This window comes from Martes martes (genome assembly GCF_963455335.1).
Source record: "Martes martes genome assembly, chromosome: 10".
NCBI lineage: Eukaryota > Metazoa > Chordata > Mammalia > Carnivora > Mustelidae > Martes > Martes martes.
In genome coordinates, this window is record NC_137898.1 from 102,534,951 (window position 1) to 102,555,835 (window position 20,885).

A 20,885-nucleotide genomic window follows, 5' to 3' on the forward strand; every position below is an offset into this window, starting at 1 on the left:
CGGGACAGGACCTGCCTTTGGCTTTCAGAGCATCATCTCTGAGCCCCCTTGTGTCTTTGTCTCCCCTCCCCCACCCCGCTCCCAGGCGCCCAAGAAGGAGCTGCAGAATGGCGTCATACGGGGCTACCAGATCGGCTACAGGGAGAACAGCCCTGGCAGCAGTGGGCAGTACAGCATCGTGGAGATGAAGGCCACTGGGGACAGCGAGGTCTACACCCTGGACAACCTCAAGAAATTCGCCCAATATGGGGTGGTGGTCCAGGCCTTCAATCGGGCTGGCACGGGGCCCTCATCCAGTGAGATCAATGCCACCACGCTGGAGGACGGTGAGGACACGAGCACGCGGTAGCGGGCGGGAGAGCCAGGGCGGCCAGCGAGGACTCGGGACCCTCCCACTGCTCCCGGGCCCCGTCACAGACCCGTGAGGCACACAGGCACCCTGGATCCCTCCAGCTTCTCTGACCCATTAGCTCCTCAAGAGGTGCTGGGACCTTGAGCACCCCCAGGCTCTCAGTCCACTGGCCAGCGCGCTGTCCATTGCGTGCTGATGCTCCGCCCATCTGAGCCCCTGCCTCTCACCCACCTGACTCTCCCTCCTTCTGGCCCTCACTCCTCTCTCTCCCCAGGCCCTTTTCCTCTACTCCCTGGTCCTATTTCTTCTCCTTCAACAACCTGCAGGTCGGAAACGGGGCAGAATCCAAGTTACCTTTGCACTTCTGGGCTGGAACCCATCCACTGCCTGTCTGAGGGGCCGGACAGGAGACAGGGCTTAAGATATGCCAAGATCCACGCGGTGGGTGGTGTGGAGCCACTGTTTCAAACGTGATCCTTTGAAGACTAGAGAGGACTCCACACTCTGTTGAGTAAATAACAAGGCCCAGCTTTCAGGGGGACAGTGTTAGGAGGAAGCAGGGATGTGCCTGCTCTCCAAGCACAGAGAAGGGCCAGCTGGTACCTGAGCCTGTGTGGGGTTGAAAGAGGAGACGTGGCCCTTGGTGCCCGCGGCTGCCCAAAGAGCAGAAGGTTCCCCTAAGTTTCTTTCCTGATGTCCTAACCCAAATCCAGAGTCTGAGATTAAAACCACTGCTGCGTCCGACCCTGCCCCTGCAGAGGGAGGGGACTCACGCATTCCACTATTAGAAAGTCATTCCTTGGAGTGCGTGGCTGGCTCAGTAGGTTAAGTGTCCAACTTTTTTCTTTTTCTTTTTTCTTTTCTTTTCCTTTCTTGTCTTTTCTCCCCCCCCCCTCGAGATTTTACTTATTTATTTGTCAGGGAAAGAGAGAGAGCACAAGCAGGGGAAGGGGCAGGCAGAAGGAGAAGCAGGCTCTCCGCTGAGCGGGGAGCCGGATGTGGGACTGCAAGGCTCGATCCTCCCAGGGCTCATAACCTGAACACAAGGCAGACACTTAATTGACTGAGCCACCCAGGCATAAGCATCCAGCTCTTGATCTCAGCTCAGGTCTTGATCTCAGCTCAGGTCTTGATTTCAGCGTCGTGAGTTAAAGTCCCACGTTTGGGGGTGGGGGGGTGGGCAGTCACTCCTTAAGGTTAAGCAATGCCTTTTCCCTAGTTCATCTTCTCTAAAAATGTAGACACCCCTGGGAGGAAGGATACATCAGGTCAGAAACCTGAAAGTAGATTAGCTCATGCTGGTGGTCCTTAACTTTGGCTACAAATTCGAATTATCTGGAAGCTTTAAAAAATATCAATGCCCCAGCTTCATCTCCCAAGATTCTCATTCAGTGGTTCTGCAGCCCAAGCTGGGCTTTGGGGTGAAGCACTGAGCCCCTGGGGAACGGGAGAACACAGAAAAAGGGAAAAGCACGTAGCAAGCAGAGGGACACAGAGAACCCTAGTAGGGGACGTGGGGAACCACAAGACAACCAGTGCCCCCTCGTCCTCCGCCATTCCACACCGACTCTGTCCCCAACCAGCACCTCCCCAGACCACAGGCCTGGCTGGGTGGATGGAGTCAACCCGTCACCTCTTCACACCAATAGTACTCATCCCAAGGGGTGCTCTGACCCAGTAGTTCTCAAACCTGAATGTGTATCAGAACCTTCTGGAAGGCCGTAAACAGATTGAGAGGCTCTCCCCCCACCCAGCTCCTGCTAGCAGGTTGAATACATTTTGCATTTCAAAGAAATTCCCAGGTGCTGCTGGCACAGGGGGGCACCTGCCTATGAGAACCGAGGCGCCAGTAGCTAGGGTGCTACCCATAAAAGAAACCAGGTTTCAAGGAAGCTAAAAAGCCTGTCCGGAATCACCTATCACCTAAAGAACAGAGCCCGGGGTCAAAATCCAGGTCAGACCCTGAATCCTATACTCTCTCTTCTGTGCCCCGTTGTCTCCCTCTCGCTTTGGAGCAAGGCTGGATGTAGGACCAAGGGATGCGGACCCGGGATGCCAGGGGAAGGCGCGTCCAGGGGGACACACAGGGCCCACACAGCCACGGCATGCACAACCCTGACTGCTGTCCACCAGGGCCAGGCCAGGAAACAGCCAGGCCAGGCCTCCAGCAGGGCGCTACCTCCCCGGCTCGGGCTCCGGCTCCTGGGTGGGGGGCCTAGAATTTCCAACAGGGAGAGATCAGCATGGGCTGTAGAGTCATTTTCACAACAAAAGAGGAGAGAGGGAAGAAGTTTCCAGCAGCATTTGCTCAGCAGTTTTTCATACTTAATTAAGGCCCTCGTTAGCCTGTCAGATCCTGATCGTTTCCTGGCAATATTAGCACTCCTCCTGGGGTAGTCAAGGGCCCTGCTTTAGCAATAGTGTCTTTTCCATAATTATATTACCTTCATTTTGTTCGAACGGGCGATCTGTATTAGTTTATTACACTGGGTCCCTAATTACATGGTGCTTATATTTTTACACCTAAGTAATATGAAACAATAATCATTCTCAAAGAGGATCGTTAGGATGATGTATTATCATTTAAATGCTCATAAAAATTAGAGTTGCCTCTTGTGGGGCAGTGGGATCTAATTACCTTCCATCCAGCCTGTGCCTCCTTTCTCCCTCTCTGAGCAAAGCAGACGTGGCCTTTCCCTTTGGCCCCAGCTCCTAGGAAGCCAGCAGGAAGTGCCACCAAAGTTCTTCCCAACCAAAGTGGCTCCCGGAATCTGGTGTCCCCACCGTCCACCATCTCAGAAAGAGGGACCTGCACCACGGCCAACCCTGGGGTGTAGGACTTAGGTTAGGCTCCAAGGTAGCGCTCCAGGGGAGAGGGTTAAAGGCAAAATGGGCCACCTATTCTGCGATCAGAAAGTGTTTTCTCATCATCTGAGGCATTTTGATGGGCAGGGACAAGGGACAAAGGTGTAACGGTCCCAGAAAACTTAAAGGTGTCTACGGACCCCTTCTCCCCTTCAACAAGGTGAAGGGACTCCCTTCTTTTCCTTCCCTTCAGCCTGGCATAAGGACCCACGGGGCCCAAGAGGCTGGGCTCAGATCGCCTGGTCACATGCCACATAGGGCCAGCAGCCATCAGAGAAGACCCAGGGCTGGCCTGGCGATCTTCTAGGTTCTGTAACCTGATGAAGATGAACTTCCTGGGCTGTGGTGCCCACTGGTGGATCCCCATGGGGTCATGCCTGGAGTTCATCACCTTGTGCCCTCAGCACATACCCAGAACTGGGAACGTGCCCCCTGGAGAGCAAGGAACCGAACCTATGAAGACCTCTTTTCATCCCAATCCAGGAGAGGAAACGCTTCGCTTCCCAGCCGCGCAGCCCAGACTCTCCTCACTCTATCGGGAGCTCCTCCCGTGTTCTTCTGGCTGGGACACAGATGTCAGGCTGCATGCCCTGACTGGACTCTACCCTTCTCCCCCGCCCCCTGCAGTGCCCAGCCAGCCCCCCGAGAACGTCCGGGCCCTGTCCATCACCTCCGATGTGGCTGTCATCTCCTGGTCAGAGCCCCCACGCAGCACTCTCAATGGCGTCCTCAAAGGCTACCGGGTCATCTTCTGGTCACTCTACGTGGATGGGGGTGAGTGTCCCAGGAGTGACGGCTGGGTCTCGGGGTGAGAGGTGTAGGCCCCTTGGGGGTCTGTGTCCAGACCAGACACAGATGATCAGAGCTGAGCATCTTCCCACGGGATATCAAGTGGAGGCCCAGCCCCCTCTCTTCTGTGTACGCTGTCCCAGCCAGAGCCAGGGCCAGGATGGGTGGTGGGACACATGGTCACCTCTGTGCTGGGGAAGGGACGTCAGCTGCTCCTGAACAGCCGTGTGTTTGGGAATGACTGGAGGTGTGATGGGGTGTCTGTGATTTTCTGATGTAACGTGTTGATCTTAGGCAGGGTACCTGGCACTCAGACGGGGCGGTTGAAAAGTTTCAGGAAGGCACTGCTTTCAGAGGGGTGTGGAGCGAGGGTGGGGCACCTGGGGCTCATCTGCACCACCGAGGCCAGAAGGGGAGGAAACAGGGTTACCAGAAGCTGGTGGGGGGACAGTGCAGCATCCCTTGGCCAGGCAGTGAGGTGGGCAGTCTGCCCAGGACCCAGAGAAGAGGAGGAAATGGAGTTGGAATGGCAGGACACAAAACCCAAGATCGTGGCCCAACGCTAGGGGTGCCTTCCTTGCCCTGGGATGCACTGGTCCAGACAGTCGTGTGTAGCCCCACAAACACACCAAGCCCCTGCCCGCTGGGTACATGGGAGCCTTGCAGTGACCAGGGAAGCCTGTGCTTGTACAAGCCGGAGGCCCCGCATTCCAAACCATGGAGCTGCTCTACTGGGGGGCCACGGTGAGCTTGGCTCCCCGGCTCCTGAGCCTTCTGCCCCCAGCCCCCTTGGCTCTCCCTTCTCCCCTGGAGGACCCGAAGCTCCAGCTCATGGTCATTTCTGCAGGGCAGCTGCCCTCATCCCCTCACCCCTTCCCCATTGTGTGTGCCGAGATGCACTGCCGACAGCATGTGCCTCTCCCTGCCACCACCGCCGTGACCTCCTCCAAAAGCACAGTGGCCTGGAGCTCAGGGCTTGGGTCTTGGGAGGTGTCCCTAGTTCATGTGCTCTGACCCAGCCTCCCCTGTTTGTGCTGCCCCAGATAAGGGGTGATCCCTCGGTTTCCAGAACTTGCTTTCTCTTTTCTAAACCCACAGTGTTCCTAGCTCAGCCCCTTAAGGTAAGGAAGCCATTGGCCTCTCTAATCTCCAAGGCACCTGGCTCGCTGGCCATACTGACCTCCTTTTGGGTCTTTTCTCTGGCTTCAGTCCTGGAGTACCCTGACTACCCTGGTTTCTGATGTCCTAAAAAAAAAAAAAAAAAAAAGGTCCTGCTGCTGGGGTGTCTGAGGCTTCCCTGCACTGACCTGGAGTTGTGTCTGGCTGGGCATGGTGTTCTCACTCCTGGACTCTGGCAGACCGCTGTCCTCCCCGGGCCGGGGTTCTGCCCACAGCAGGTCCCCAGGGAGGCACTGGACTGGGTCTACGGGCTTCCACAAAGCCTGTCCTCAGCCAGTGTCCAGGCCTGTCTGTCTGAAAGCCCAGGGGTCTCAGTGGATGGCTGTCAGCTCAGGAGCCTGTCTCTTTCTCTCCTTCTAAGTCCGTGGTTTTCCCGGGGGACCCCCTCCCCAAGCTTTCCTTCAGCCTGCAGTAAGTCCCTTGGCAGAGTCAGATGACGGGTCCTCACTGAGCCGGAGGAAGGCCCGACCCTTCCTGGCAGAGGCTGTCTCCTCTCCTAGCCTGTCCCAGATTCTTTTTGTGGGTTCTTCCTGGGGAGGGTGTCCTCAGGGGTAGGGAGAAGGGAAGGGGACTTAGCTCTTATGCTACTGAGAGTACGACATGCTTGGGATCCCTCGCAGGGAGAGGGAATTGGATGGAGGAGGGGAAAGGTGCTCGGAGAGACGGACGTATTCCAAAGGGAGAGTATTAGGTTGAATTTGGTGCAAGGTCAGTGGGGTCAAGGCCAGGCGTAGGCCGGCTCGCCCTGGTTGGGCCCCTTGGGGAGAGATGAGGCCTGGGAGCAATGCCCCAAATTTGCCCCCGTGTTCCTGGAGGTCAGGTCCCCCTACCTGCCACTACCATGGAGGCGAGGTCTGAGCCCAGTGGGGCCCAGGCTGGCAGAGGGCCAGCAGCAGGGGGACCAGGCATGGCTCCTCCCCCCGCACCCCCCCCGCACCCCAGCCACGCTCAGAGGCCACTTGTCTCCGGCAGAGTGGGGTGAGATGCAGAACATCACTACCACGCGGGAGCGGGTAGAGCTGCGTGGTATGGAGAAGTTCACCAACTACAGCGTGCAGGTGCTGGCCTACACCCAGGCCGGGGACGGCGTGCGCAGCGGTGTGCTCTGCATCCAGACCAAGGAGGACGGTGAGTCCGCTCTGCCATGCCCAGCCCGGCCTTGGCACCCCCACCACACTCCCCCAGGGCCAGCTGCCGAGTGCTGCCCAAAGAGAAGAGTGACGGCAAGGCACCATCCTGTCTCCTGTCCCTTTGCGTCATTGTAGGGTGGCTTTGGGCACTCTGGGACCCCACCCGGGGAGACCACAGCCTGCCATAGGTGGTAGCGGATGCTCTGGGACTCCTGCACAAACATGTAAGCGATGGGACCTGCTCCCTTGCCTCCCCCTGCAGCACCAGGTCAGAGGCTGATAAAGCCTCTCTTCCCACCTCCCCTTCAAGAGCATCCTTTTTGTGGCATCTGCTCTGCTGCAAGTTTCTGCCTGGTTTCCTCTGGATACAGATGGTTGGGATTGGCGGGGAGGGGGAGAGGGGCATCTCGCCTCACATCTTGGCTTACGGACTTGGCAGCCATCCTGCCGAGGCCCCAGAATGGGCCAGGCCCTGGACTCTGGTGTGCCGGGGAGGCTCTCGGGGACAGAATGGGCTGTGCCTCCATTCGGAGCTCTGATCTCCAAGCCCTTCCTCATGGGACGGAACTGGAGGAAAAGCAGAGATCGCGAGCCAACCCTCCAGGCTGGGGTGACAAAGGAAGATGGTGGGGGAGGTTGGGAGCTGAACCAACCCAGCAGAGAAGAGGTTGGGAAAAGGGCCAGACTCCCAACTGGGCCCCAGAAATGCACACCGCCAGGGGGCCTTGTTCATCTGGAGCGCCTCCCCTCCCCCCACCTCTCACCCCGCATCCAGAAGGTGGGGCTCCTGCTTCCGGCCTCCACTTTCTTCCCTCACCGCATCCCAACACCATCCCTTAGCTGACACTTCAAGCTTCTGAGGCAGGTGCTCTATTTTTAAGTTGGTTCGTGTGAAGAGTGGCTGGCAGCTTAGGGACCAAAACAGCAGCCACTGCTAACATCCTGGCTTCCTCCCCTCGATGCCTCAGTTTTCTCAAAGTTCCCATGGCCCGGGTCCCCTCCTGTGCGACTCCGGCAGAAGGCGTTGGAGGATTAGAGTTGCTGAGACGGGGGTCCCAAGCTGGAAGGGATGCTCGAGAGGTTCCCAGAGCAGCCCAGTGCCCAGGGAATAGACCGGTTTAATCCAGCTCCCCACTCTCCCTAAGCCCTGGCCCTCCCCCAGATCGGGCCCCCTCCCTGCCTTAAGCTCTGAGCAATTAAATATTTACCAACCTGCCTGCCCTACTTTTCCTGCCATTAATCCCCCCATCAAGGTTTCCTGGGACAGCTCCGGGCAGAGCCACCTGCTCATGTGTGTGCAGGCCAAGCGGGGACCATGCTCGGAGCCTGGCCCCTTCCAGAGCTTCTGAACAACACACCTACCCAGCCCCTAGACGGGAACCACTGCTCCCCCAACCCGTCCCCGCCCTCTTGCTGATGCAAGGTCTGAGCCATAAGCTCTTCCACGTGTTTGACAAAGGTGGGGGCCCCACAAGGGAATCCGAAGGTCCGATAGCATCATCCCTCCCCGCAAGGAGCTTCCCACTTTTCGCTTCAGAGCTGCCTCTAGAGCCACGCCCGGGGACACGCGCAGGGACCGCGCAGCCAGGAAATGGGTCCCGTGGGCAGCTCTGCAGAGTAAAGGGGTGCTGGCAGACACAACAGAAGAGCATGGCCCAGCCCTGTCCGTTATTGGCCAGTCACTTAGCCTTCCTGAACCTGTCTCCTTGCGATAAAATGGGGACACTGATCACATCAAGTTGTTGTAAGAAGCAAGTTAACTGTAAAATGCTTCCTAAAATGTGCAGCTCTAGCAAACAGCAGGGGCCTGCTAGTTACCAAGGTGCTGGCAGCTTCAGGTGGACCCAGGCACCCCTGAGGGACTCAGTGCGCCCCAAAAGGGAGGCCCAGGCCAGAAGGAAGCCACTGCGAGATGAGAACTGCTGTCACACCCAGAACCACAGCCACACTTGACATGGGTAGCATGTGTAGTCATAAGCATGACCGAGCCTTCCCAGCAGCCCAACGAGGTAACTATCATGTCCATTTTCAAGGAGAGGAAAGTGAGGTCTGGCGAGCTAAAGCAACCTGCCGAAGGTCATGCATCTCATAGGAAGCGAACCAAGGCCTTCTTGCCTCCATATCTTCTCTACTTTCCATCACATGCCTGTGGCAGACAGGTAGCTTTGGGCTGCGAATAGTCCAACTAAAGAAAGATTTAACTAGTAAGTGTATTATTATCACACAAAACAAGGAGTCTTGAGGAGCACAGCTCCAAGGTTGCTTAACTCAGTGGGCCCCAGCCTTCTGCTCTGCCATCCCCCGCCTGTCAGCTGTGCCTCCCATGATTTCCAAATGACTGTAGCACCAGACAGGATAGAGTTCCCAGTGAGAGAGGGGGTCTCTTCCTGTGGGCATGCCTCTCTCGGGAGTGAAAAACACCTTCCCCAGAAGCCCTTCAACTGATTCATCCTCATTTCCCGTTGGCCACACCGGGGCAACGTGTCTCTTGCTAAGCTAGTCACTGAAAGGGGAATGGGATGATCACAGCTGACTTCCCTGGAGGGTAATAAATCCGCTAGTGTCAGTGATGGGGACAGCTCTCTCTTTGGAATGGAGGGGCACGGGGACCCGAGCAAGTGGTACAGGAACTGAGCAAGGAACAGGAAAGAACAGGGGCAGACGGGCACACAGACCAGCAGGCGCAGCACCAGCTCTGGCCCTGCCTCCTCCAGGTTCTCCCATTCCAGTTCTTTCTCAGCTCCCTCGGGAAGCAGACGGGTCCACACTGCAATTTGAGCTCTGCCGTGGGAGCTTGGAACGAAGAGCTAAGACACGGTGACTCCCTACCCCCACGCCCAACCCCCTGCCCCGGCTCAGGATTGTGCCTTCTTCCAAAGGGGGAAAAAAAAGATTGGGAAATTTAGAGAAAACCAAAATAAATTAAAAGATAAAATGAAAACAAACTCAAATAAATTCAAGCTCATTTCTGAAGTCCAAATCCCCCAGTCTTAACTTGGTCTCAGGCTGGCTTGGCTGGACTTGGTTCCTGAGCAACAAAGCCTCTTGCTGACGTCTCCCCTCCCCCGGGAATGCTGAATCAGAGTGAAAATTGAGTTGGATTTTAAACCATCTTAAAGATATTTAGCTGAGGACGAGGCTTGACTGGACCTGTGTTTTAGGAAGGTAACTCCTGAAGCAGGAGGACAGATGGCAGGAAGGGGCTCCAGGGGTTAAGGACCAGTGTCAGAGAGGCCCGTTAGAACCTGTGGGCATCTAGGCAGAGAAGCGGAAGGTGTGTGCTAGGGTGGCCTCTTTAATGATGAAGGCGGGAGTGAGCACAAGCTTAGAGAAACATATCAGAGGATCTGCACTTCCGGTAATGGCGGACTACGTACGTAACTCAAACCCACTGTCTTTCTTGCTGAGGACACTAGGAAATCTGGATAAAATATTTTTAAAACACCTGCTTGAAGGCATGCCTGAGCTCGCAGGAGAGTGCAGAATTACTGGGCCAGGATCCCAGGGAGAGTGGAGGCCCAGGAGGTGAGCCTGGCATTTGGAACAGCTCTCTCCATGGGGGACACATGCCAAATCTGGAGGCAGGGGCTGATAATCTGAGCAGCAGTGGAAAGGAAATTGGGAGTCCAGGGCCTGCTGGGGTGGACAGGTCTGTATGGTGAATCCCCCTTACTTGGAGTTGAGACCATGAGCACAGCACGTTGGATTAAAAGTGCACCCAAAGTGGACCAGCTAAGCTTCAAATCATCTCAGTCCTGGAAATTAGATTGAGGTCGACCCAGCTTGCTAGTCCCCAGATTGCAGATACTTGCCAGAAGTAAATGTGAATTCTCCCTTTAGGAAGATTACATCATCTGAGGCCTCAAACTATTTCTACAAAGAAGTTTGCAAGTGATGTGTCTGGCATACAATAAAAATAATGAGGAACAACGTGAACAAAAGCCAGCAGGAAAAAAAAAAAAAGAAAGAAAGAAAGAAACAGACCCACAAGAATTCCAAACACAAGTTTTATCACATATGAGCTTTCAAATAGTTACTCTGAACGAAATTGAAATTTTAAGAGAATGGGAGACTATCAAATAGAAAATCTAGAAACAAGAACTATTAATCCATGAAATTAAGAACTCAGTAGATAGATTTAATAACCAATCAGATGCAGCTGGAGAGAGAATTAGTGAACTGGAAGTTAGATGAGAAAACCCTAAAGAAGCTCAGAAAGAAAAATGAATGGAAAATAAAAGAGCAAGTAGCAGACATAGAACAGCGATTTTCAAACTTGACTGTGCATACAAGTCCCTTGGGGGTCGTGTTACAATTGAGATTCTGATTTGGTAGGTCTAGGGTGGAACCTGAGATTTTGCATTTCTAACATGCTCCCAGGTGACGCTGCTGCTGACCAACGGACCACATTCAGAGTATAAAGGACATAGAGGATGTGAGAGGAAGTCTCAAAGAAGAGGAGGAAGAGAATGGGGCAGAAGATAACATGCCTGAAAACTTTTCAAAACTGATGAAAGACCTCAATCCCCAAAGCAAGAAGTTCTAGGAGCTCTGCAGGCAATGACTTAAGAAAGTCCACACCCGGGCTTATCCTAATAAAGCCGCTAAACAGGAAACACAAAGAGAAAATTCTTAAAAGCAACCAGAGGGGAAAAGACCAGTTATTCTCATGGGACCAACAATGAGATCAGCGGCTAATCTGTCAGAAACAATGAAAACCAACAAACCAACAATGGAAACCAGAAAACAGTGCAGTGGTATAAAGTATGTAAGGAAAATAGTTACCAACCTATTGGTATGATTTTATACCAAGCCAAAATATTCTCCAGGATTAAAGTGAAATAAAGAGATAAAGTGAAATAAAGATATGAAGAAATAAAGACAAACGAGAACTGAGAGATTTTATCACCAATATGCCTGCTCTAGAGAAATATTAAAGGGTATTCTTTAGCTAGAAGGAAGATGATCCTAGGTGGGAGCTCAGTGATGCAAGAAGGAAAGAACAATTAAATGGGGGACATATGGGTAAATCCCCATTAATATTGACTGCATAAACGATGATGACAGCGACATTATCTTGGGGAGGGCCTAAAATATATACATAATTAAAATATACAAAATGGCATATAAATTGGGTGAGGGTAAATGGGGGTTCTAAGTCCCTTGCACTGTTGGAGGAAAAAAGTACCAATTCATGATTTGGTAAGTTAAAGATTCACATTGGGTTACCCCTAAAAGTGGTAACAGGCTGTCTGATAGCCAACTAATAGAGAGGGAGAAATGAAGTATTTCTTTTAAACCTTCAATCCAAAAAAAGCACAAAAAGGAGTAAAAAGAAAAACAGAATAGGTGGAACAAACAGAAAGTACTTAGTTAGAGGAGCTATTTAAACATAAATATATAAGTAATTGCATTAACTGATGATAAATTGATCAATGATAAATTGACTAAATTATTCAATGAAAAGAGAAAGACTGTCAGACCAGCAATGAAACAAAACCCAAATACGCGCTGTTTATAGTAAACACCTAAAACATAAAGGTATGGAAAGGTACAATGTGAAAGGAGTACATAAAAGATACACCAGGCAGAACGGAGAGAAAGCTGGAATGTCAGACACAGTACGCTCTAAGGCAGGAAGCATCATTAGAGATACAGAAGGACCCTCTGTTACAGTAGAACCCAATTTACTAATCAAATGAAGCAGTTCCAAATTTGTTGTGAACCTAGTAACATCACATCGAGACTGCACAAATGGGGGTGCCTGGGTGGCTCAGTCGTTAAGCAGCTGCCTTCAGCTCCCGTCATGAGCCCAGGGTCCTGGGATCGAGCCCCGCATCGGGCTCCCTGCTCCACAGGGGACCTGCTGCTCCCTCTGCTTTCATTCTCCTTCTCTGTCAAATAAATACATAAAATCTTAAAAAAAAATTTTTTTTTAAATACCCCTCTCAGTTACTGCTGAGAAAAAAAGTATGCAAGGACAGAAAAGATCTGAACACGACAGCACACCTGCCCCAGTGCCTCCCCTCCTGGCCCCCTGAATTCCACAGCTGCAAAGACACTAGCGGGGGTGGGATGGTAGGACTGTAGCAGGGAGGGCTCGGGCCCCTGGATGGATGGTGATGATGAATCATTATTTTATGTAGCCTAGAACTGTTGACCACTTACTAGATTTTTTTTTTAAAGATTTTTTTTTAAAGATTTTATTTATTTATTTGACAGACAGAAATCACAAGTAGGCAGAGAGGCAGGCAGAGAGAGAGGGGGAAGCAGGCTCCCTGCTGAGCAGAGAGCCCGACGCAGGGCTCTATCCGAGGACCCTGAGATCATCACCGGAGCCAAAGGCAGAGGCCTAACCCACTGAGCCACCCAGGTGCCCCTAGAATTTTTTTTAAAAAATGCAGTAGTACTAGAAGCTAAGAGTTGAGAGAGGGAATGCAAAAAAATGATCATCATCACCATTTATTGTCTTCTATATGTCAGGAGGTGCCAAGTGCTTTTATGTTGATTAGTGCTGACTGTCACTGCAAACCCGTAATGTGGTTGTGATTATGTCCATCATATAGAGGGGCAAACAGAGGCTCGGGAGGCAAAGAAAGTTGAGCGGGATGTCATCACTGTCCTCAAAGGAATGTAAAGCTCCCAGGAGGAAAAATGAATACACAACAATACAAGGGAGAGATGAGGGGACCTGAAACCAGGAAGCGTCCAGTCTCCCAAGTAGAGCCCCGGGGTCACGGCTGGGTCAGGCCGGCCCAGAGAGATGGGGGCAGGGGGGGAGGGCAGAATCCATATGAATTGGGATCCCCTTAGGATGAGTGTGCCAGCCAATTCTCGGGTAGACTTCCCCTCCTGAAACAGAAAGCGTCTAGCCAGCAGCCCAGGGGCACTGCCCTGGGCACATGACAGGAAGCCCAGTCACCCGTCGGCTGACCACCAGCTTCTGACCCCCAGGAGGAGGCCTGCTCTGTGAGTCTCTGGAGCCCCCAGCATCAAGGAGCTCACAGGCCAAAGAGCAAAGTGACCAGTGTATTTGTTTGGCCTACATACAACCTATTAGTCAAGCATTGAGGCAGGAAGTAGATTAAGGTTGTAGGAATCAAGGTGAATTCCCCATGGGTTCTGTTTGTCTCTGAAGTATCCTAAGTCCTTGGTTCTGGCCAAACACTTTTGAAGATGACCATTCCCAGTGCCTCCATCTCAGATACTTTGTTTCAAGCCCCAAGTGATCACCTTTCTCCTTACCTGCTGGAACCTCCCCCTCTAAAACATTCCTCAAGGATGCCTCCTCCAGGAAGCTCTCCCAGATTGATCTGCCTTACTCTCCCCCCGCTGTCATTCTTTCCCAAAGGCAGAGCTCCTTTCTCTAAACTGACCTGGCCTTCTCCCGATTCAGTTCCAGGTCCCCCCGCTGGCATCAAAGCTGTCCCTTCATCTGCCAGCAGTGTGGTCGTGTCTTGGCTCCCCCCAACCAAGCCCAATGGGGTGATCCGCAAGTACACCATCTTCTGCTCCAGCCCTGGGTCTGGCCAGCCGGTAAGTAGGCCCAGGGTTGAATGATGAGGGTGACAGGAGAAAGGGAAAATTTCTCGGAAGATCAGCAGGTGTCCAGGGCAAACCCGGGGGCTACTTATATCTGTGTTTCTACCTGAATTCATGGAAAAGAATGGGCACTGGTCACCCAAGAGTAGTTGAGGCCTTACTCGGTATCCATCTTGGGTCAGTCCTCTGTTCCAAGGGCCGCAAGGTTGTCACAAGTCCTGGAGGCTTCTTTGAGTCAGGGCTCACAACCAAGCAGATGTGAAAGGGAGACCAAGGCCTCGGCTCTTCTGGTCTGGCTGACCAGGGAAGCTTCCAGTAGGACCCAGAGCTGTTGACTGGGGCCTGGTTGGTCCATGGCGTCTGGACATGAGCCACTCTCCAGCATGAACGATCTGGGCTTGGAGGGCTGCTGGAGTTCTGCCCTGAGTGGCCTACTCAGCATAGAGCCCATTAAAGTTAGGAGAAAAGATGGCAGACAGCTGAGAGAAGGCGGGAGCGTCCCTGTCTGGGCCAGAGCTGGGCCTCAGCATTGGAGAGAGGACTCAGACTACAAGATCTGCCCAAACCTGGGAGTGAAGTGCAGGTGGCTGGCCCCTGCCTTTCCACTGGGTGCTCAGAGGGGCTTGACAGAGAGGGAAGAGAGGACGCATGCGGTCTACACACCCACGTCCCGCAATGTGCATCCTTCCCTCTTCCTTTCCTGATCTCCAGCCACTCAACCACCGCGTTCTGCTGGGTGACTACCCTGGAGCACACCTGGTCTAGCTACATCAGCAGGTGCACCTGTCCTCAGTGGGGTGTCCAGTCTAGTGGGGAGGTGGAGGGGCGCACCCTCGGGGAGGGGGCAAGAGTACTATCCAGGAGATATCCAGGACATCTCAGGAGGGGAGCAGGGAGCAGGAGGAGGCCCGCTTCTCCCTCCACCAGCAGTGTGTGATGGGACGGCAGCCCAAGCATCTGCAGATGAGCTCCCGGCAGCCGGGAAAGCTGCCCTGAAATTGCTCGGTAATTGTGCCATCTCCTCCTCCGCTCGGCTTTCCTGTGGTCTTTCTGAATTACCCTCTGAGCCATAGGTGGCCTGGCGCCACGCCAGGGAGGCCAGAGTTCTATTACCAGAGGGGAAGCCCAGAAATATCTTTTCAGGGACCCTGTGTCCTCCCCTCCATCCTCACAGCCACTGCGCAGAGACGTGAGCACACAGCTCCGTGAATTTTCACAGCACACGGGGCCAGCAGACCCAGAGCAGGGAACACGAGATTACGGCCCCCCAGAGGACCTTTTCGTGCCCCTTCCGGTCACCTCCCTACCCGCCGGGCAGGGTGACAGTCATCCTGACTTCAGAGTAGTGTTGCCGCGTTTTATAGGTTATATAAGTGAAGTTCATACCATTTATCCGGCTTCTTTTACTCAACGTTATTTTGCATTTCTGGATTTCATCCATATTGTTGTGCGTGGTTATAGATCGTTCACTGCCACTTCTGCACGGGTTTCAACTGTGTGTGTATATAGAATTGTTTCCTCCAGTCTGTTACCCGTGGATAGGCATTTGGGTAGATTTCAGCTCGGAGCCGCTACATATGGTGCCGCTGTGCGTGTCTTCGCTGGGGTCTCCTGGAGCCCATGCGCATGCGTGCCTGTCGGGCGTGCACCCACGAGAACCGCTGAGCCGCGGGGTCTGCACGTGTCCAGTAGAGAATGTGCCGCCATCCCTGGGTGATTGTGCCGATTTTCCAATCAGTGTTTTAGCCATGCCGTCTGCCCCTTTCCCCTGCCCCCCAACTCCACACGCGTGCGCACACGTGCGTGCACACGTGCGTGCTTGTGCACACACATTCTGAGCTCATCACCATTCTGGATGCCTGCTGTGCCTTTCCACAGCTCACACTTCTGCCCAGGCTGACCCGTGCTGTGGCATGCACTCCATCCTGTCATACACTGAGGGTGTCAGAAGGCAACTAGCTAGTGACTTCTCTGTCTCCTGCACTGGTCCTTGGGGCCCGGTGAGGACCGGGACAGCATCTTTTCATTTCTGGGTCCCCAGCTACCAAAAACTGTGCATGAAACATCATCGTCACTAAATACATGTTTGATGAATGAATTACTAGCAGCCTGGCCATTGTAAAGCCTTAGACACTGGGCAAGTTTCCCACGATAAATTGATGGGAGAGGGTACTCATTCCCGAGCTTGGCTTTGTGCAGTCATCTCCTCCTCCGACAATGAAGCCTTTCAAAGGAACACTGCCTCCTCATTAACTCGGGCTTCAGGACCCCCGAGTCAGCTGGCTGGGGACCTCTGTCCCAGGCCCCAGAACAGAGCTCCTGGTGCTGAGCTCCTGCTGGAGACCCCAAGGGCCTCCCCGCCTCTCTCCATGTCCTCTGTCCCAGGGAGAGTCCCCATGGGACAGTATCCCACCAGGGGCCACTGTGCTCATGTGATGAGAACCTCGATTCAACCACCTCATGGGGTAGGGACTGACCCCCACGTGCGACTATGATACGGACAGTGTGATACTGTCGTTTTGCACAAATACTTTCCAAATTCCAAACAACTACATTACAAATTCACTTAGGGAAGAGCTCTAGGAGTGAGTGCTGAGCTGAGGACACACGCATGTACGTGATGGTGCAAAACCATGGATTTGAGCGTGAGGTCAGAGGCAATGCACGAGTCTTCTTGTGTGCATATGTACTTGAATGTATGAACATGCAGGTGTGGAACCCTCAGAAGAGATGGGAACTGCATCTGGCTTAGGCTCCCAGAAGGGACGCCCTGGGGGCAGCCAGAGCTGCAGTGCATCCCATCAGAAATTTCCTGAAACATTTTCATACATTTGTTGTTTTCCTCGGATTATCAAAATATTGCCACTTGATTGTCAAAAATTCCATAAATATATAAAAGAATAGGGAAGAAAGCGAAAATTACTTGTACTCATTCCCTAAAGATAAACACTGGCAATGTTTTGGTAGGTAGCCTTCTAGTCTTTGATCTGTATATAGATTATGGGGATTTTTTTTTAATAAAATGAAGATGAACTTTTATGTAATATCGTATAATCCATGTTTTTCATGTTATACATGTAGGCACTTTCCCACACCATCAAATACTCTTCAAATATGATCACGAGTGCCTGTTAGTATATGATCCATTTAATCAGTACCCTGTTCTATATTTAATCTATTTTCAAGTGTTCAACATTATAATTAATACCTCATTGAACATTCTTCATGAAAGGCTTTATACCCATGTTTCTTAGGGTAGATTTCCATAGGAGTTCCTGAGGCACAAAGAGTAAAGATATTCTTTTTTTTTTTTTTAAGATTTTATTTATTTATTTGACAGACGGAGATCACAAGTAGGCAGAGAGGCAGGCAGAGAGAGAGGGGGAAGCAGGCTCCCCGCTGAGCAGAGACCCCCCCCCCCCATGAGGGGCCCGATCCCAGGACCCTGGGATCACCACCCGAGCCGAAGGCAGAGGCTTTAACCCACTGAGCCAACCAGGTGCCCCAAGAGTAAGGATATTCTTAAGATATGCATACATGTTTGTAAATTACCCCTCAGAAAGTTGGAACCAAGTTGTACTCCCACCAGCATTATAAGTACATTCTTGTTTCATGTGCCCATGCTAATCCAAGGTATGATACATGTTTCATTTTTTCTTGTTAGATTTTTAAAAAGTTGTCCTATTTTAGGTATATTCTTTTGAGCACTCGTTAGGTTAATTATTGTTATGTGTTTATTGGCTGGTTTTTTTTTCATGTTTGGGTAATTATCAATTCATGTCTTTTATCCATTTTTCATTTGGCTAGTTCATGGTTTTTCTTTGATCTGAGAGTGCTCTTTATATGTAAGAAAAATAGCCATTTTTAAATTATATTGGTTGCAGTTTTTTGCTTGCCTTTTGGTACTCTTTTTGGTGTGCCATGGGATTTTGTTTTTATAGAATTCAAATTTATGAATCATTTCCGTTTATGATTTTTACCTTCATTTGTACGATTAGAAAGACAAATATTGTCATAGTTTTATGTTTTTCTTTTTAACCTTTGATCCACGGAGACTTTATTTGGAAATATGGTTATGTGTTTTTAAAAATGATTTCAGGGGTTTTTGGGGAGTCCAGGTTAAAAGAAAGACCTCAGGATCCAGATGTGATGCTAGCACCTTCAAAGAGAAGCCAAGCCTTTCCTGCCCTGTGCAGACACAAATGTACACTGGGGTACACACTGACACACAAGCAGGTACACCCAACTTTTCTCCATATGTGCCGATACACCCCTCAATCATCAAAGACAAACAAGCCAGGAGACGAACATGCCCCAGTTTATAAAAGACTCACGCACCCCTTGCCCCATTTGTGCCTCTCTGTAACCACACAGGGTAGGCAGAGCTGTTGTGCTTCTTAGTTCACAGGATAGAAAACTGAGGTCCTGGGACCCTTGAGAAAGGTTTAAGACCTATGGGACAGACCCTTAGGAAGAAGGGGCATGTGCATGTTGAAGCCGCTACACCCGCCTACCTCATGCACAGATGGAAAAGCACACAGTCTCCTGGGTGCTACAGCCTGAAAAGACTTCCCAGCGACCAGGGCTCAGGGTGGTTCTCCACCTGTCTGCAGCAGCGACCTACTGGGGTCAAGGCCAAGTCTCCACGAGGGGGGCAAGAGGAGGAGTTGGCCAGGGAGCTCTGTGTGTATTGAAGGGATGCTGTGTCTCCTCCCTAACATTTGCCTGCACATGGCCTGGGGCCAGAAAGGATGTTTTCTCCTGTTAGAAGTCATTGGACCCCTCAGCCCTCCCATGGGGCACAGAGAATGTCCCTCTGTGACCCCGTATCTGTCTGCAGGTCTGTCCCTTGGCACGTGCACGTGCACGAATGCATCTCTATGTCCGTGTGCGTGTGAGCGTGTGCACGTGAGCATGTGTGCGCAAGAGCCCGTGACTGCAGAGATAACTAATTATTAGCTCCCTCTGGCCTCAGGGCCCCCCATCTGTTCCGGGGGCTGCTCCCCCTCCCTAGACTTCTGCCCTGATTTCAAAGAGGCCCTAGCGCTGTCCTCCTTTCCCTTCCCCGCGGCTGACCAAAAAATAAAATAAAATGAAAGTCCGCCCCATCCCGCCTGGACCAGGAAAGGGGCTGACAGGAGGTCTGCAAACTAGCGCTTATCAAAAGCTCCTTCTCAAATTCATTTCAATATCTGAGCCTCTGGTTTCCAAGGCAACATAATCTTTTCATCAAAGCAACTGGTAAAACCACTGGGATCCGATATTGTTTTGTTGGCAACTTGTCAAAACTGTCATTTGGTTAAAAAAAATTTTATAGATTTATATAACCTACAAATATATAGGGTGATCTATACCACTAATAATCATTAATAAAGCGTTACCCGGTGAAGCTTTCCGAGCCCCGTCTCCCACCGCTCCCGCCCCCGGACGGTTTGCCCCCGCAGAATGAAGGGGTGGTAATTAGCAGCGCCGGCACAGGCTGGGGAGCCTGTCTACAACCCTAATAAGGCAAACGCGGTAATTTGGCTTCTTTCCAGAGACTCCCCTTCCTCGGGGTCTTCCTGGGACCCTCCTCCCTCCGTTCTCTCTTCTCCTAACTCCCTCCATCACTCACCCGCCACACTCACACTCCGTGGCCTGGAGCCGCCATTGCCAGCGTCCGGATCTCTCAAAGAGGTAAACTGAGGCTGGCCCAGCAACACCCAGAGCAGGTCCATGAGCCCCCCGGGGCCAAGAGCCGTACAAACTCTGCTCACTGTTGCTCCTGAGCCAGAAAGGGCAAACGATTCAGGATCCTACCTTCTCTTCCCACTGCCCCCCTCCATCCTCCGACTGGGCCACCCCCTCCTCTGAGCCCAGGTCCCCGAGGAAGGCTGGGGTTGGAGTCTGGAGGCCCGGAAGCTGGGTTCTTAGCCCTTCTTTGCCTCCGTCCCGCAGGCTCCCAGCGAGTACGAGACGAGCCCGGAGCAGCTCTTCTACCGGATAGCCCACCTGAACCGCGGGCAGCAGTACCTGCTGTGGGTGGCTGCCGTCACCTCTGCTGGCCGGGGCAACAGCAGCGAGAAGGTCACCATTGAGCCTGCAGGCAAGGGTAAGCAGCCCGGCCCGAGGGGGAGAAGCCACCAGAAGCCACTTTCTAGAATTCTGGTTCTCCCCAAATAGGGGCTGTCTCCCTCCAGCCTCACCTGCCTCCCTCCTGCATCCGCCAAGACTGGGCCTCTGCTGCCCCCTGACTCCCAGAAGCCTCACAACAGGCTCCAGGCGGCACAGCTACCCAGGGGCGGATGGCATGGAGCACCCTGGTCCCCCATTCCCAGCTCCACTCCGAGGTTGCAAGAGGGGGCATTAGGCCCACTCCCAGCTCGCAGCAGAGTCTCTGTCCCAAGGGTCAGCATCTCTAGATGGGGGGCAGCAAGGGACACCGCTTTCACAGAGCAGAGAGCCACAAAGGCATCCTCCCCCCATTTCAAAGCCTGGACGCCTGGGGCAGAGGTGAGGTTGCTGACGGCTGATTTCACAGGGGGCACAGCTAGGAGGAGGCTCTGGGCTAGATGCTGGGCACCGAGTGACGAAGACCGCGTGTGTTCTTGGAGAACGCCCCCACCAAATCCCTGGCCTGGGCAGAGGGGTGCCGTGGGGGGCATATGCACCCCCATACTATAGGAAATGACAGTTCTCAGGCCCCAACCCCACACCAAAGAGGCAGCGGGGCACAGCGGCTCGTCTGCCCTCTGCGCCAACCCCGGGGCCGCCACAGGGCCTTGAATTTCACCACCACCAGCCCAGGAGTCCAGGTCCTCTACCTTGACTGCCAGCCTAGACGGGAAGACCCTCTTCTGCCTCCTCCCCCAGCCACCTGACCATGAACCCTGGAACCCAAGGACCAGGCTCCTGGGATGACAGGCTTTCTTGGCTGGGGACACAAGAGGCATCAGCCCTCCCCTGCCCCAGGCTCTGAGGCCACTAGCGCTCGCCAGAGGGCCTGCAGCGGGGCTCCCTACCGTGCTCTTGTTGCTCCGTTTTCCAGT

General features: G+C 52.8%; 1 protein-coding gene across 2 annotated transcripts in view; it reads left to right on the forward strand.

Moving 5' to 3' along the window:
- DSCAML1 (DS cell adhesion molecule like 1) overlaps positions 1-20,885 on the forward strand; it is a gene marked incomplete at its 3' end in the record, with an annotated part of 338,579 nt that overhangs the window by 304,787 nt on the left and 12,907 nt on the right. For both annotated transcript variants that reach the window (XM_080815573.1, XM_080815574.1), the window contains exons 17-21: positions 86-326; positions 3,845-3,991; positions 6,158-6,313; positions 13,712-13,851; positions 19,795-19,948. In XM_080815573.1, the coding sequence (XP_080671699.1) occupies positions 86-326; positions 3,845-3,991; positions 6,158-6,313; positions 13,712-13,851; positions 19,795-19,948 (838 nt within the window). The remainder of the gene's footprint in view (positions 1-85; positions 327-3,844; positions 3,992-6,157; positions 6,314-13,711; positions 13,852-19,794; positions 19,949-20,885) is intronic.